This window comes from Rana temporaria, chromosome 2 (assembly GCF_905171775.1).
Source record: "Rana temporaria chromosome 2, aRanTem1.1, whole genome shotgun sequence".
NCBI classification, from domain to species: Eukaryota; Metazoa; Chordata; class Amphibia; order Anura; family Ranidae; genus Rana; species Rana temporaria.
Window position 1 is genome coordinate 520,048,220 of NC_053490.1, and position 16,678 is coordinate 520,064,897.

A 16,678-nucleotide genomic window follows, 5' to 3' on the forward strand; every position below is an offset into this window, starting at 1 on the left:
GTTGATACAGAGTCATATCACATGGGCAGGAGTTGCCATGATGTACAGCAGTCTTAATAAGAGTATATAGAGTGTGAAATAACTGCTGAGATAGGTGTATTGACTGGGCGGCAGCAGCAGCAGCAGAAGCAGCAGTAGTAGTAGTATTAACAGTAGTAGTTGATACAGAGTCATATCACATGGGCAGGAGGTGCCATGATGAACAGCAGTAGGAATAAGAGTATATAGAGTGTTAAACAACTGCTGACATAGGTGTATTGACTGGGCGGCAGCAGCAGCTGAAGCAGCAGTAGTAGTATTAACAGTAGTAGTTGATACAGAGTCATATCACATGGGCAGGAGTTGCCATGATGTACAGCAGTCTTAATTAGAGTATATAGGGTGTGAAATAACTTCTGACATAATTGTCTTGACTGATCCAAAGGAGTCATGGGAGAAAATCATGTGGTCAGATGAGACTATAATATAATTTTTTGATCATAATTTCACTAACCGTGTTCGGAGGAAGAATAATGATGAGTAACATGCCAAGAACGCCATCCCTAATGTGAAGCATGGGGGTGGTAGCATCATGCTTTGGTGGTGTTTTTCTGCACATGGGACAGGGTGACTGCACTGTATTAAGGAGAGGATGACCGGGGCCATGTATTGCAAGATTTTGGGCAACAACCTCCTTCCCTGAGTTAGAGCTTTGAAGATGGGTCGAGGCTGGGTCTTCCAACATGAGAATGACCCAAAGCACACAGCCAGGATAACCAAGGATTGGCTCTGTAAGGAGCATATCAAGGTTCTGGCGTGGCCTAGCCAGTCTCCAGACCTAAACCCAATAGAGAATCTTTGGAGGGAGCTCAAACTCCGTGTTTCTCAGCGATAGCCCAGAAACATGACTGATGTAGAGAAGATCTGTGTGGAGGAGTGGGCCAAAATCCCTCCTCCAGTGTGTGCAAAGCTGGTGTAAAACTACAAGAAATGTTTGACCGCTGTAATTGCAAAGAAAGCCTACTGTACCAAATATTAACATTGATTTTCTCTGATGTTGAAATAGTTATATTCAGCACTGTAAATACATCAGGTCCGGGGCTTCATCAGGGAATGCATGGCAAGGGACCCTTCAGCGCCCTGAACCGACGACGGGTGCCAGAAAGTCACCGCCGATCCAGGACTCATTCATCTTTATGAATGTGAGTCTGTCCACGGAGTCTGTGGACAGACGGGTCCTCTTGTCCGTGACCACCCCACCTGCCGCGCTGAATGTCCGCTCAGATAGTACGCTGGAGGGGGGGCAAGACAATAACTCCAGCGCATACTGAGCGAGCTCGCGGCAGGTGTCCAATCTGGCAACCCAGTACTCCATGGGGTCGTCGGTGCTCATACTGTCAGAAGCACCGACGGACGCCATGTAGTCTGCCACCATGTGGGCCAGCCGCTGGTGGTGACTGCTGCTGCTGCTGCTGGTGGTGGTACTGGGTCGCTCGGTTTGGAAGAACATCCTCATCTCTTCCATTAGGTCCCCTGCTCGGCTGCAGCTGGGTGCAGCCACCTGCTGGGTGAGGTGAGGGGGGACAACTGGAGGCCGGGGAGTTGCCTGCTCCAACCGTCTGACAATGGCTGCCTGCAGTTCCTCCATCCGGTGCTGCCTCCGGCTGGCTGGGATGAACTGCTCCAGTTTCCCCTTGCACCTGGGATCCAAAAGGGTGGCCATCCAGAAATCATCCCTCGTCTTGATGGTCTTAACCCGGGGGTCCCTCCTGAGGCATCTCAGCATGTGGGCAGCCATGGGGAAGAGCACAGCCCGCTGTGACTCCTCAATGCTGGCCAGGTGAATGAGGTGCGACTCTTCATCCCTGAGGCGCTGCTGGTCAAACTCAGACATGCCCAACCCCCGGACTATCGGTGCCCCCAACACCGGCTCTCCCTCCTGACCAGGCCCTGACTCCGGGACGACACCAGCAACCACCTCCTCCTCCTCTTCATCATCATCCTCCTCCTCCTCCTCCTCCTCCTGGTCCTGGCCCTGGTCTCGGTGGAGCATTGCTGACTCCTCCTGCTCCACCAAGGCACTCTCCCCAGCCTCGAGCAGGCGATCTAGTGTCCTCTCCAGCATGAACAGTATTGGCAGCACGCTATTGAGGCCAATTTGCTCACTGCTGACCATCTTGGTCGCCTGCTCGAAGGAGGACAACACTTGGCAGACCTGGTTTATCTGCCCCCACTGCGCACAGGCGATGAAAGGGAGTTGTGGTGAAGCCCTCTCAGTGCCTAGTTCCATCAGGTACTCCCTCACCGCCCTTTGCTGCTCCCACAACCTCTTCAGCATGTGGAGGGTGGAGTTCCACCGCGTCACACTGTCCACAATCAGCCTGTGAAGGGGCAGATTGTACTTCCGCTGCAATTTGGACAGGGACGCGGTAGCGGTTGGTGAGCGCCTGAAGTGGCTGGCAATCCTACGCGCCTTTGCCACAATGTCACTCAACCCTGGATAAGTGCGCAGGAACTTCTGCACCACCAGGTTGAGGACATGTGCCAGACAGGGCACGTGCGTCAGACTGCCAGCATGGAGGGCGGCGAGTAGGTTGCTGCCGTTATCGCAGACAACCATACCTGGCTGGAGCCTTCGGGGTGTCAGCCACTTCTGGACCTGAGCTTGAAGTGCTTTCAGCACTTCTTCTGCAGTGTGTCTCCGGTCCCCTAAACTAACAAGCTGGAGCACGGCCTGACAGCGCACGTGCCCCACACTTGAGTAGCTACGGGGGCGCTTGCTGGGAGGCTCAGCAGCTGCGGAGACAGTGGCTTGAGGGAGACCAGCAGTTCTCCCCTGGACACCCCGGGGCGGCACCACAAGATCGGTTGCCGACGATCCCTCACCGACGCCTCGGAGGGAAACCCAATGGGCCGTGAAGCTGATGTAGCGTCCCTGCCCATGCCTGCTGGTCCAGCCATCCATTGTCAGATGAACCCTGTCGCTGACAGCGTGATCCAGCGACAGGGTTACATTCTGCACAATGTGCTGGTGTAGGGCAGGGACACCAGTCCTGGCAAAGAAATGGCGGCTGGGGACACGCCATTGGGGTTGGGCCTGCTCCAACATCTGCCTGAAGGGGTTGCTGTCAACTATGTTGAAGGGCAGCAGATGTTGGGCAATAACCCTTGCCAGGAGCCCATTGAGGGAACGCACACGTCGGTCTCCAGGGGGGAAGGGAGTGGTGCGGTCAAAGGCGTCTGAAATCGACGCCTGGCGCCGGACGGCAGTGCGGGACACAGACGTGGAAGTAGAGGTCTGGCTGCCGGTACCAGTACCTCTACTAGAGGGAGCGGGGGGGCATGACCTGCTGGAAACAGATGAAGATGTGGCAGGGGCTGCTGTACCCTGCTCACTTGTGGTGGTGGCGCTGCTACCACCACCACGCTTCATCTCGTCATACAACGCCCAGTGGTTTATCCTCAGGTGCTGGTTCAGGGCTGTGGTACCCACCCGAGCCAAACACTTCCCTCTCTTCACCCTCACTTTACAAATCCGGCAGATGGCCACGGTAGGGTTGTCTGCCACCAGGGTAAAGAAATTCCAGACAGGTGACTTCAGCACCGCCCTCCTGTCAGATGGGGTGACGCTTACTTGCACCTGCTGGGATTCGGTGCGCACAGGTGGAGCTGCCTGCTGCTGCTGCTGCTGCTGCTGCTCCTCCTCCTGACACCTCCTGCTGCCATCACCAGTGGAGACCCTGACGATGGTCTCCCTGGTGGTGACCTGGCGCACCGTTTCACCAGGGTGCCTACCTTCCCCGTCGTCACTGACGTAGTGAGCCGACGCGTCAGATGGCAACCATGATGGGTCACCCTCTTCGCCCCCAGAGATGTCAGACCAAGGGCTGAGATGTGTTGGTCTGAGGGAACCACGTGACATGGAGCCTCTAGCCTGGCTCCGCTGTCCCCTCACCCACGCCTGGGTCTGACTAGGTGCTGCTGTTTCCTGCACCAAAACAGCAGCACCAGTTTGAAGGGATGTCTCTGGGATACTGCCAGCAGGTATCCCATCCTCCTCATCCATCCCTTCAAAAAGGTCCTGACCATCAGGACAGAGCTGGAGGTCTGCCTGATGCATGGCCTCCCCCAAGAGATCCCTATCACTGTCGCTGTCGAACAGTAAGATGCTGGACTCTTGGGGGCTGGGGGGGGTAGTACAGGCAACGGTGTAATGGTGGTACTACTGTGAGTCGGGACCGACGACTCAGTGGCACTGCTGTGCCCCATGTAGTCCACCACTACTTGAGCCTGAGATGGCAATATCGGGCGGCTGCCCGATGGGAAGAACTCCCGGATCAGGCGTACTCCCCTTGCACCCGATCCTCTACCACTAGTAGGGGCACGAGAGGTACCCCGTGCTGGCAGCGATCCAGCACTGGGAGTAACTCCCCTACCCCTGCTGCCACGGCCACGGATGCCGCTCGTTATTGCTGATATGTGTGTGGGGGGGGTAAACTTTATTGGGGGGGGAAAATGTGAACAAAATGTGTTTTTGTGTTTTTTTTACAAGACAGGCACGCAGACAAAGACGTACACAGACAGCTACTAAACTATAAGAAAAGTAGTACACCAGACAAGGACTACAAAATTAAAGAAAAAAAAAAAAAGCACTAAACAAACACTAACTTTTTTTTTTTTTTTTTTTTTTAAACACAAAACACAGACACTAAACACACACTAAGCTAAGCTAGATGAAATAAATGTACACTAACAGTGTGTACACTTACTACACAAAATTTAACTAAACTGAACACAAAACTTAGCTTTTATAAAAGCTCTTTAGGGAAAACTAAACAAAATTTGAACTGAGATGCCTATCAAATATCACTGAACAGCGAACCTGCAAGATCTAACAGTAACACAAGATGAACAAAACTTAGCTTTTAGAAAAGCTCTTTTATAAAGCTCAGCAAAATGTGTTCTGAAATCTCTTGCAAATATAACTGAACAGGGAGGATTGCAGGATCAAACAGTAACACAAATGAAAAAAACAGCACAAAACAGCACAAAACGTAGCTTTGAAAAAAGCTCTTGGGTCTATTGCTTTGAAAAAAGCAGTTGATATACTGGAAAAGATCCACTGGAATCACTAAATAGCAATGCTGGTGATGATCTAAATCAATCAAGAACAAAGACACAGGAAACCAGGAACACAGAAACAGCCTCCACACTCTATAGCCAGCTTCTGAATCTGCAATGAAATGGTGCTGGGAGTGAGCTTATATAATGTCCATGCAGGCAGGTTCCTATTGGTTGCTAACCTGTGACGAGTGTGGAAGGAGAACTCTGATTGGCTCTGATGCAAAAGGGCGGAGCAAATAATCGCGCAATATTCCTATTGCCGAATATTCGCATTGCGAATATTCGGCAATATAAAATGATCGCTTCAGCTACTCGGCCCAATGGCTCTAATCATACCAGCAATGCTTTCAGACGTCTATGGAGATCACTAGGATGTGATCTGTTTTAAAAATGAAACTGTAAAAATCGCTCTGATGCGGAAGATCGGGGCGAGGAAAATAATCGCGCGATATTGCGTTTGCCGAATAATCGCATTGCGATCTTTCTGGAAAATTCAATGAACGCTTCAGCTACTCGGCCCAGGGTCTCTAATGATACCAGCAATGCTTTTAGACGTCGATGGAGATATCTAGGATGTGATCTGATTAAAAAAAAAAATTGTAAAAAATCGAATATTCGGAATTGCGAATATTCACCGCGAATTTCGAAATATAGCGCGATTTCTCGAATATGCTATATTCGAGTCGAATATTCGCAATGCGAATATTCGTGAGCAACACTAGTGACAAGTTGGCCAGCGAGAAATCAGAGATGCAACGACACTATGTCATGTATTATGAGATGTCCCGTGGCTTGAACATTGAAATACACAAACAGGCGGAAATTGTCAAAAGATTAAATGGGATTTGCATCCAGGTGGTGCCGTATCTGTCCCAAGAGCATCAGCAACAGGTTTTGGGAGCCATTGAGAGAGCAAAGCAAGTGACTGTTCCAGAACTGAATGCTATTATTCACCGTCACCATCAGCTACCGACCTGGTAAGCCAATAGGAAGGCTGACGGACTGTCCAGGCAAACGTAACTTTTACCCTAACAGCAGACCGGACATCCCCAAGTTGACCCGAAAAGGATCAATCCGGGTCTGCCGGAGTGTTCCACAAAAGGGGAGTAGTGTAACGGACATATGCATGCTGCCTGGACATCGATAATCTTCATGCAGGGAGGACTACAAGGAACTGCATGGCTTGTCACAATTGGATGTACCACATTGTATTCTGAGCTCAAAGGGTTAATTGGACAAGGGTCTCTTTCACTGCTGAATGCTAATGTTCCCTTTGCATAGCTAATGAACTCTCTTTTGTGTAGGTAACAGCCTCCTGTGAGGTGTATGCTGATGGGGATTATGTGTGAGTGATAATTGCTTTAAAGGTTAATTGAATTCTATTGTCTGATCAAGCTAAGTTTAGGAGCCAAAACGTCTAGCGACTGATTGGCTCAAGGGAATGTTATTATTTCAAAGTATGTGTATTGAAGCCCCCCCTGGGTGGGGGGGGAGTGTCATTTGTTTCTGTACAGTTTGTAACCAGATATAAGGAGGTAAAATGTGGCATTAAAAGTCAGTCCTGCTTGACTCTGCAAACGTAGCCCGTCTCATTTCTTGAAAGGGCGTTCGATGGGATATACCGGCGGTACTTGCATATTGCAGCTTGCCAGGGGAAAGGACGTCTCCAACGGCTGAGACCCTCTCACTAGTCCGGGTAGCCGTTACACCCACATAATCATGCCCCCCATTTAAAACACTTAAACCCACAAGTCTTAGCAATATAAACAGACTTCAATAAGAGGCATTATTCATGTAGCATTACATACAAGGCCATTCACAACATTGTCCCCATTTACATCACCAACCTCATATGCAGATATCGCACAAATCGTCCCCTCCACTCCTCCTAGGACCGTCTGCTTTCTAGCTCCCTTGTTACCTCCTCCCATGCTCGCCTTCAGGACTTCTCCAGAGCCTCTCCCATCCTCTGGAACTCCCTGCCCCAGTATGTCCGATCAGCCCCTACCCTGTCCACCTTTAGGATATCCATGAAAACTCATCTATTCAGGGAGGCCTATCCCACACTCACCTAACAACTATCCCTGAGCCACCCCCATCAAATTCTCTGCATCTATTACCTTTTGTACCACCACCCCTCCCTTTAGAATGTAAGCTCTACGAGCAGGGCTCTCCTGTACCTTTTGTATTGAACTGTACTGTAATTGTGTTGTCCACCCTATACATTGTAAAGGGCTGTGTAAACTGTTGGAGCTATATAAATCATGTCTAATAATAATAATAATAATGTAGCACATAGCGCACCACTGAAGGTGTGGCCAATAAGGTGGGTGAGGCTTCATGGTGTATGGCTTGTAGCGTAGTAATAAAAAATCCCCCAACACTCTACAGACAAACCCCTGAACAGCTAATGGCAAAGGCATTAATGAGGCATCAATGTCCACTAAAGGGCCCCAAGGTGACTCAAAGTAGAGTAGAGAGGGCAGGGAATAGAGTAGAGCTGGGTGTGAGAGCCCTAGGGGGAGACTCAGGCCCCAAGAGAAGAGGAGGAAGTGGTTAATTAAGCATCAGGCAGAGAAGAGCCTTCAAAGTTCTACTACATAGGATATCTAGAGGCAGGAAGGGGTTAGTGACAAGCCAGGCTGGAGGTCTCCAGTAAGGGGCTCATGGTGATTCCACTGAAGGAAACGATTGGAAGGTTCTGGGGCAGTGGCGGTGCGTCTATAGAGGGCGCTGGAGCGCCGCCCCCTCTGGCTCTCGCACCGCCACTGAGTAACATAGATTCATGCATTGCATGAATCTATGTTATTGTTGCCAGCGGCTCTGATAGGCTTTCCGAGTACAGCCCTCAGCTCACGGAAGCTTATCCTCGGGACGTACGGGAGGTGCGTTCCTTGGATAAGACTGACAGCCGTCTCAGCCAATCAGGTTCACCGATTCTGGTTATCGGTAACCTGATTGGCTGAAGGGTCATCGAGGGTGGGAAAAGACATCGAGGGATGTGGAAGGAGAAAGGTAAGTGCCGGGCGGGGGGGTATTTTACAGGGCACAGCGGCGACAATGGGCACAGAGGCGACAATGGGTACAGTGGTGACAAAGGGCACAGTGGCGACAAAGGGCACAGTGGCGACAAAGGGCACAGTGGCATCAATGGGTACAGTGGTGAGAAAGGGCACAGTGGCATCAATGGGCACAGTGGTGACAAAGGGCACAGTGGTGACAAAGGGCACAGTGGCATCAATGGGCACAGTGGTGACAAAGGGCACAGTGGCATCAATGGGCACAGTGGTGACAATGGGCACAGTGGCAACAATTAAAGGGCACAGTGACATGCACAGTGGCAACAATGGGAACAGTGGTGACAATTAAAGGGCACAGTGGTGACAATTGGCACAGTGGCGACAATTGAGGGGCACAGTGGCTGCGTTTGATGGCATGGCACAGTGGTGACAATTGATATCACAGTGGCTGTGTTTGATGGCATGGCATAGTGACTGCGTTTGATGGCATGGCACAGTGGTGACAATTGATGGCACAGTGGCTGCGTTTGATGGCATGGCACAGTGGTGACAATTGATGGCACAGTGGCTGCGTTTGATGGCATGGCACAGTGGCTGCGTCTGATGGCATGGCACAGTGGTGACAATTGATGGCACAGCGGCTGCGTTTGATGGCATGGCACAGTAGTGACAATTGATGGCACAGTGGCTGCGTTTGATGGCATGGCACAGTGGTGACAATTAATGGCACAGTGAGGCTGCATTTTTTCTTTTCTTTTTTTTCCGTTTGAATGGGCATGGTTCTGTAGTCCTCAGAATAATGTAACAGTGCAGCATAGGCAGAAAGAACAGTTTTTTTTTTTCAAATTATTAAACAGATAAAACACTTGCAACGGTATATTTCATAAACCAAAAGGGAGCAAATCAGAAAAGTTCAGCGTTAGGGTTCACATACACGTTAATGATGACACATATCAAATATTTGTGCCAGCAGAGCAAAAAAAAGGGTCCACTCATAAAAACAAAGAGGAGAAATTCCTAGAATTTACTAGAAATTACTTCTAGGAAAAAGAAAAATTTTCATAACCAACCTGTAAGGGAATATCCTACCAATGGGGTATTCAAAGTAGAACTATGGCCGCCCAGTGAAGTAAATATGTACTGCAGCACTTTTAAAATTATAAGGACATTTATACATATACAGTTTTCTCTAATGCCTTGTACACACGATCGGAATTTCCGATGGAAAAAGTCAGACGGAATTTTTTCATCGGATATTCCGACTGTGTGTGCCCCATCAGACTTTTTTCCGTCAGAATTTAGAAATAGAACATGTTCTATTTTTTTCCAATGAAAAAAGTGCAAATTCCTATCTTCATTCTTCTCTGCTCGTCGTAGTGTTGTACGTCACTGCGGAATTTGGTGTAACAGTGTGTATGCAAGACAGCTTCAACGGAATTCCGACAAAAAATTCCGTCAGAGTTTATCCCGTTCGGAAAAAACGATCGTGGGCACAGTGCATTAGCCATCCTACAAAGTCCATAAATACCCATTGGGTCTGACAGTGAAGTCCACCTAATTCCACTTCTAGTGATGGGTTGGTAACGCTGTTGCACTTCTGAATTTGAAGCAGAGTTGCCACTATCATGTAGGCTGTGTCTGCTTGAGCTATATGGAAAAGAACTTTGAGGTCCATAGAGTGGGATCCTCCAACATTTGGGGCCGGATTCAGATAGGTTAGCGGATCTTTAGATCCGCGTAACCTATCTGATTTACGATCCGCCGCCGCAAGTTTTTGAGGTGAGTGCTTAATTCAGAAAGCACTTACCTCAAAACTTGTGGTGGCGTATCGTAAATCCCCCGGCGAAATTCAAATTCCGCGGCTAGGGGGAGTGTACTATTTAAATCAGGCGCGTCCCTGCGCCGATCCAACAGCGCATGCGCCGTCCGCAAATTTTCCCAGCATGCATTGCTCCAAATGACGTCGCAAGGACGTTATTGGTTTTGACGTTAACTTACGTCCGGCCGTATTCGCGAACGACTTACGTAAACGACGTAAAAAATTCAAAACTCGGCGCGGGAACGACGGCCATACTTAACATAGGATACGCCGCACTTACCCCTGAGTACGCCGGCGTATCTACTGATACGCCGGCGTACTTTAAAATTACCCGCGTCGTATCTTTGGTTTGAATCCTCAAACCAAGATATGACGGCATCTGGGTTAGATCCGACAGGTATACGTCCTCGTACGCCTTTCGGATCTAAGATGCAATACTTTGGCGTCCACTGGGTGGCGTTCACGTCGTTTTCCGCGTCGGGTATGCAAATTAGCTATTTCCGACGATCCACGAACGTACGAGCGGCCGGCGCATTCCTTTACGTCGTCTCTAGTGGGCTTTTTCCGGCGTATAGGTAAAGCTGCTATTTTGCGGCGTATAGTTAGACTTGCCATGTTAAGTATGGCCGTCGTTCCCCCGTCGAAATTTGATTTTTTTTTTTTTTTTGCGTAAGTCGTCCGTGAATCGGAATGTACGTAAGTCCCGTCTAAGTTAAAAAAAATAATCTTTGAGGATTGGAAAGAACGCCAGGTAAGGTACGGCGGCGTATTTTTGGACATGTATTTATATATTTATGTATTTTTGTGGACATTTTCACTTTACTTTTATTGTCATATTTGTAATTTGAAGTTTTATGCCAACCTAACTTAATTAGCGCTACACTTTTTTGTTTTCACGTTTTTTTGCTATTTGTCTATTTGCAGTGTTAGCGGCTAACCTATAGTGCAGCGCGGTATTTTTCTGTATACCATTAGGGGAATCTAACATACTTCACATACACTCACCAATTGTATCTGGTGGTGATGCAATTGACTGGCTCCAGAGATTCACAAATGTGGGATGAGACACAAGGCATGTCACCATGTCTCCATCAGACTTGTATGTGCTGATCACTGTCCAGGTATCATCCAAATCTTTAATTTCTGTTGTGTTTATATCATCTGAAGGTGGGATCCAGGAGATCTCTGCAGCCGGGAATCCACCAATGGCTCTACACTCCGGAGATCCATCACTGTTTATATCCAGAGACACAGAGGGCTGAGCTGAAGGAATAAAGAAGAACGCATTACTAAACCATAAATTACGAACTAATTGTTGCCAATGGCTTATCAGATGTACAGATGGATAAAATCTTCTTTGAAATATGCATATCAGGAGTAGGAAATTTGTTTTAATATATATTAACTACTTCCCTACCCCCCCATAGACATATGACGTCCTGGGCTTCCCGGCTGTCTAGCAGTCGCAATGTCCTCCGGGCACCCGCGATTGCCCGCAATCACGGCAGGACTGTGGATCCGTGTGTGTAAAAACACAGATCCACGGTCCTATCAGGTGAGGAGACCGATGTGTGTGAGGAACACACATCGGTCTCCTCCCCTTGTGAGTCCCATCCCCCCTGCAGTTAAAATCACACATTAAGGAACATATTTAAAGGAGTTGTAAATGAAAAAATGTTTTCACCTTAATGCAATCTATGCATTAAGGTGAAAAAACATCTGATGTTGCCCCCCCCTCCCCCCCGAGCCCCCGTTTTACTTACCTGACCTGTCGAAAGTCCCGCGCGGTCCCGAGATCCTCTTCGCCGCTCAGCCTGGCCGCTGATTGGCTAGAGCCTTTGATTGCTGTCAATCACATCCAGTGACGCGGCGCGCCGAGGGGCGAGGCCGAGTGATACAGTGAGCAGGTATGGCTATGGTATCACGGGAGCGTGCCCGCAATTACTCACCACCAATGCAAGCTCTCTCGCATGACTGTGGTCAGTACTTGCGGGGAGGACCAGAGACAGCCGCCGAGGGACCCCAGAAGACGTGGATCGGGGCCACTCTGTGCAAAACGAACTGCACAGTGGAGGTAAGTATAACATGTTTGTTATTTTAATGGAAAAAAATCTTTTCCTTTACAACCCCTTTAACCCCTTCAGCGGCCCCTAGTGTTAACCCCTTCCCTGACAGTCACATTTATACAGTTTATCAGTGCATTTTTATAGCACTAATCGCTGTATGAAATAAAAATGCAATAAAACTATCCCCTATTTTGTAGATGCTATAACTTTTGTGCAAACCGATCAATATACGCTTATTGCGATTTTTTTTTAACCAAAAATATGTAGAAGAATACGTAATCAGTGCATTTTTATAGCACTGATCGCTGTGCAGGGGCGGACTGACCATTGAGTCACTCGGGCACTGCCCGAGGGCCCCATGCCACTAGGGGGCCCTATCAGGGTTGCCAGGCTCAGCAAAACCAGGGACAGTATGTAAAAATCTATGTTTTTTTTTACATCTGTCCCTGATATGTCCGATACCGACATGCTTTTGATGTGAAAATCCCGAGATTTTAGCTGCCCCGCCTCTGCACTGCCTCCTGGCGTGGTGGCCATCTGCAAGCCCAGGGGCCCCATAATCTTCTATTGCCCAGGGGCCCCATGAGTTGTCAGTCCGCCCCTGTCGCTGTGTAAATGTGAATGGTCCCAAAATAGCGCCAGAAGTGTCCGATGTGTCTGCCATAATGTCGTAGTCACGATAAGAATCGCTGATCGCCGCCATTACTAGTAAAAAAAAAAAAACAATGAATAAAAATGCCATAAAACGATCCCCTATTTTGTAGAATGTATAACTTTTTTAAATGCTTATTGCGATTTTTTTTTTTTTTTTTTTAACAAAAATATGTAGAATAATACGTATCGGCCTAAACTGAGGGAAAACATTTTTTTTTTATATATATATATTTTTGGGGATATTTATTACAGCAAAAAGTAAAAAATATATATTTTTTTTCAAAATTTACGCTCTTTTTTTTGTTTATAGCACAAAAAATAAAAACTGCAGAGGTGATCAAATACCACCAAAAGAAAGCTGTAAAAAGATATCAATTTTGTTTGGGAGCCACGTCACACGACCGTGCAATTGTCAGTTAAAGCGACGCAATGCCGAATCGCAAAAAATGCTCTGGTAAGGAAGGGGATAAATTCTTCCGGGGCTGAAGTGGTTAAAGAAGATGTCAGGTTTGGATATTTTTTATATAGTTACACTTGTCCAGATTGGACCAATGTAAGTATGTATATTCTATTAGCTAGATTCAGAGAGAGTTAGGCCGGCGTTTAGATGATCCTCCTTATGTTATTTCAGTTGTTATTTATTACTAATCTATTCTGTATGTGATATCTGCTATGCTTATTTTTTTTGATTATCAGTATATGTATTTGGTCTGTCTTTCGCTTAGGCGCAGTTCTTGAACTGTATTTGGCGCTTAACAGATAATCAAATCAAATCAATCTGCGCCGTCCTAAGTTTAAGTGTATTCTCAAACTGAGATACACTTAAACCTAGCTAAGATACGACAGCGCAAATTTGATTTTTTTTTACGTTGTTTGCGTAAGTCGTCCGTGAATAGGGCTGGACGTAATTTACGTTCACGTCGAAACCAATACGTCCTTGCGGCGTACTTTGGCACAATGCATACTGGGATATGTACACGGACGGCGCATGCGCCGTTCGTAAAAACGTCAATCACGTCGGGTCACCCACCATTAACATAAAACACACCCCCTCATCCTAATTTGAATTAGGCGTTCTTACGCCGGCCCTGTTTACGCTACGCTGCCGTCAGTTAGGAGGCAAGTACTTTGTGAATACAGTACTTGCCTCTCTGACTTAAGGCGGCGTAACGTAAATACGATACGCTACGCCGCCTTAAAGTTGCAGCGGCGTCTCTGAATCCAGCTATATATCTGTTTGATCCCTATAGAAGCTGGAAATCAGTGTAGTAGACACACCACTACTTCAGTGGTCTCCACTAGCTTCTGGGTTCGAATTTCTGGACCAACTACATAAACATAGGGAAACACAAGGAAATACAATGCAGGGGTCACCCACGCAGGGGGTCATGTAAAGCTGAACACTTTTTCAAGCAGTTACAGCAGAAGTTATTTTTTTCCTTTTGGGGTGAATGTTCTACATAAAGGATCATTGTAAGCACTCCTGATCATTGTAGCTGATCATTGTAAGCACCCCTGTAAATGCCTCATCTCAACCCTCTAGCTGCAGGGGCGGACCGACCATTTGGGCACTGCCCGAGGGCCCCGTGCCACTAGGGGGCCCCATCAGGGTTGCCAGCCTTAGTAAAACCAGGGACAGTATGTAAAAATCTGTGTTTTTAAAAAAATCACAAGATTATAGCTGCCCCACCTCTCCAGTGCCTTTTCAGTGTGTGTATACTGTATGTGTGTGTGTATACTGTGTGTGTATATTGTGTGTGTGTGTATACTGTGTGTGTATATTGTGTGTGTATACTGTGGGGCAGATCCACGTACATCGGCGCATTGTTGCGGCCGGCGTAGCGTATCTCTGATACGCTACGCCGTCGTAACTTACAGCGTAATTTCCTTATCCTCAAAGAATTTGCGCCGTAAGTTAGGGCAGGGTAGTGTATCTTTGGCGGCGTAAGGGCGCGCAATTCAAATCAATGTGATGGGGGCGTGTTTTATGTAAATACGTTGTGACCCGACGTAAATGACGGGTTTTTTTAACGGACATGCGCCGTCCGTGGGGGTATCCCAGTGTGCATGCTCGACATTAACCCACAACAAGCCAATGCTTACGACGGTGACGTCATTCTATGCAAATCACTATTACGCAAACTACGTAAAAAATTAAAAATTTGACGCGGGAACGACGGCCATACTTAACATTGAGTACGCCTCATATAGCAGGGGTAACTATACGCCGGAAAAAGCCGAACGCAGACAACGTAAAAAAAAGAAACGTAAAGGCCGACGTGCGTTTGTGGATCGCCGTATCTAGCTAATTTGCATACTCGACGCGGAATTCGACGGAAATGCCACCTAGCGGCCATCGGAAAAATGCACCTTAGATCCGACGGCGTACTAAGACGTACGCCTGTCGGATCGAGCCCAGATGCTGTCGTATCTTGTTTTGTAGATACAAAACAAAGATACGACGCAGAACTTTGAAATTACGCGGCGAATCAATAGATACGCCGGCGTAATTCGTTTGTGGATCTGGCCCTGTGTATGTATACTGTATGTGTGTGTGTGTATATACTGTGTGGCCCCATAATCTATTGCCTGGGGGGCCCCATAATCTCCTATTGCCCGGGGGCCCCATAATCTCCTATTGCCCGGGGGCCCCATAATCTCCTATTGCCCGGGGGCCCCATAATCTCCTTTTAACCGGGAGTTGTCAATCCGCCCCTGTCTAGCTGCCATTTTTGCTGGACAGTTTGGTTTAGTAAAGGCAGTTGAAAAATAACAGAATTACTGGCCGAATCACCAGACGACAAAAAAGCCTAAAAAAAAAAAAAACACCCCAAAAAAAGCAAGAATTAGTAAGCTACAATATATTATATTTTTGCTTTTGATTTTATATATACTTTAAAGTGGAGTTCCACCCATAAATATAACATTACATCAGTAGTTTTAAAAAAATGTCATTAGTCCTTTGAGAATTTTTTTTTTTTTTTAGATGCCTTCAAAGTGTTGTTGCTAGGCAGAATAGTTAATCTTCCCACTTCCTGCACCTAGGTGCTTAATGCTTCCTAACCTACACCGCACAGACTCCTGGGAATGTAGTGGGTGTAACTTTCCAGGAGTCTGTGCACTCCCCAGTCTTGAAGAATCATGTGACTTGGACAGTACAGGTGCTGAAACCTCATCTGAAACCTATTACACTGCTTGTGCAGCACTGAGCATGTGCGAGATCTGCAAGGCTGAAATCCAGGAAGTCATACAGTCTGGCTTCATGATGCCCACACTTAAGATGGCCCCAGTCAATTTCTATTTTATAAAGTGTCTAAATGCTGTAACAACCTAACAAAACGGACCTTAGTTTACAGACTAACTTTACTAGAATACATTAAGCTTGTGTATTACAGGGGTATTTATATTTAAAACGTGAAATTGTGGCTGGAACTCCGCTTTAAATATAAATTTCTGTTTATATCTTAGATTATTGCATGTCATAATAAATGTATAAATATTAAAAATAAATAAATAAATATGTATAAATAAATAGGATCTGTTTTTTTTTTTTTATGAGAGAAAAACAATAACCAAACATACTTTATAGGGATAATTATATTATTTGGGTTTGTGATACCTGTATGCTTTTATTCAATATGGAAGACAGAAATAATAGTGCTAAATTGGATTGACTTTATCACAGTGGTGGAATTAGATATTACTCACCTAATACTTGTAAAATAGTTGTAGTGATGAAGATTCCTTTAGATGATGAAAATTCACAGGTATAATTTCCTCCATCAGAGATCTGGGTGTTGTGGATGGTCAGTGCTATATTGGTGAGTGTCATTCTTGTACTGCAGTTGCTGTATATCTGGGGTCCTCTTTTGTCATAGTTACCATATGAGAATAAACACCGAGAATTATTCATGTGATGGATCTTCCATATAACTCCCGCTATTTCTCCTCCAGGATCCTCTCCACATTGTAGAACTGTAGAATTCCCTCTTCTCCCCACAACTGTAACATCTGAA

The 16,678-nt window shown here is 46.9% G+C and overlaps 1 protein-coding gene across 1 annotated transcript in view; it reads right to left on the reverse strand.

Moving 5' to 3' along the window:
* LOC120928012 (cell surface glycoprotein CD200 receptor 1-B-like) overlaps positions 1 to 16,678 on the reverse strand; it is an 88,955-nt gene that overhangs the window by 13,334 nt on the left and 58,943 nt on the right. Inside the window, exon 4 of the mRNA XM_040339070.1 lies at positions 10,948 to 11,205. Within this exon, the coding sequence (XP_040195004.1) occupies positions 10,948 to 11,205 (258 nt within the window). The remainder of the gene's footprint in view (positions 1 to 10,947; positions 11,206 to 16,678) is intronic.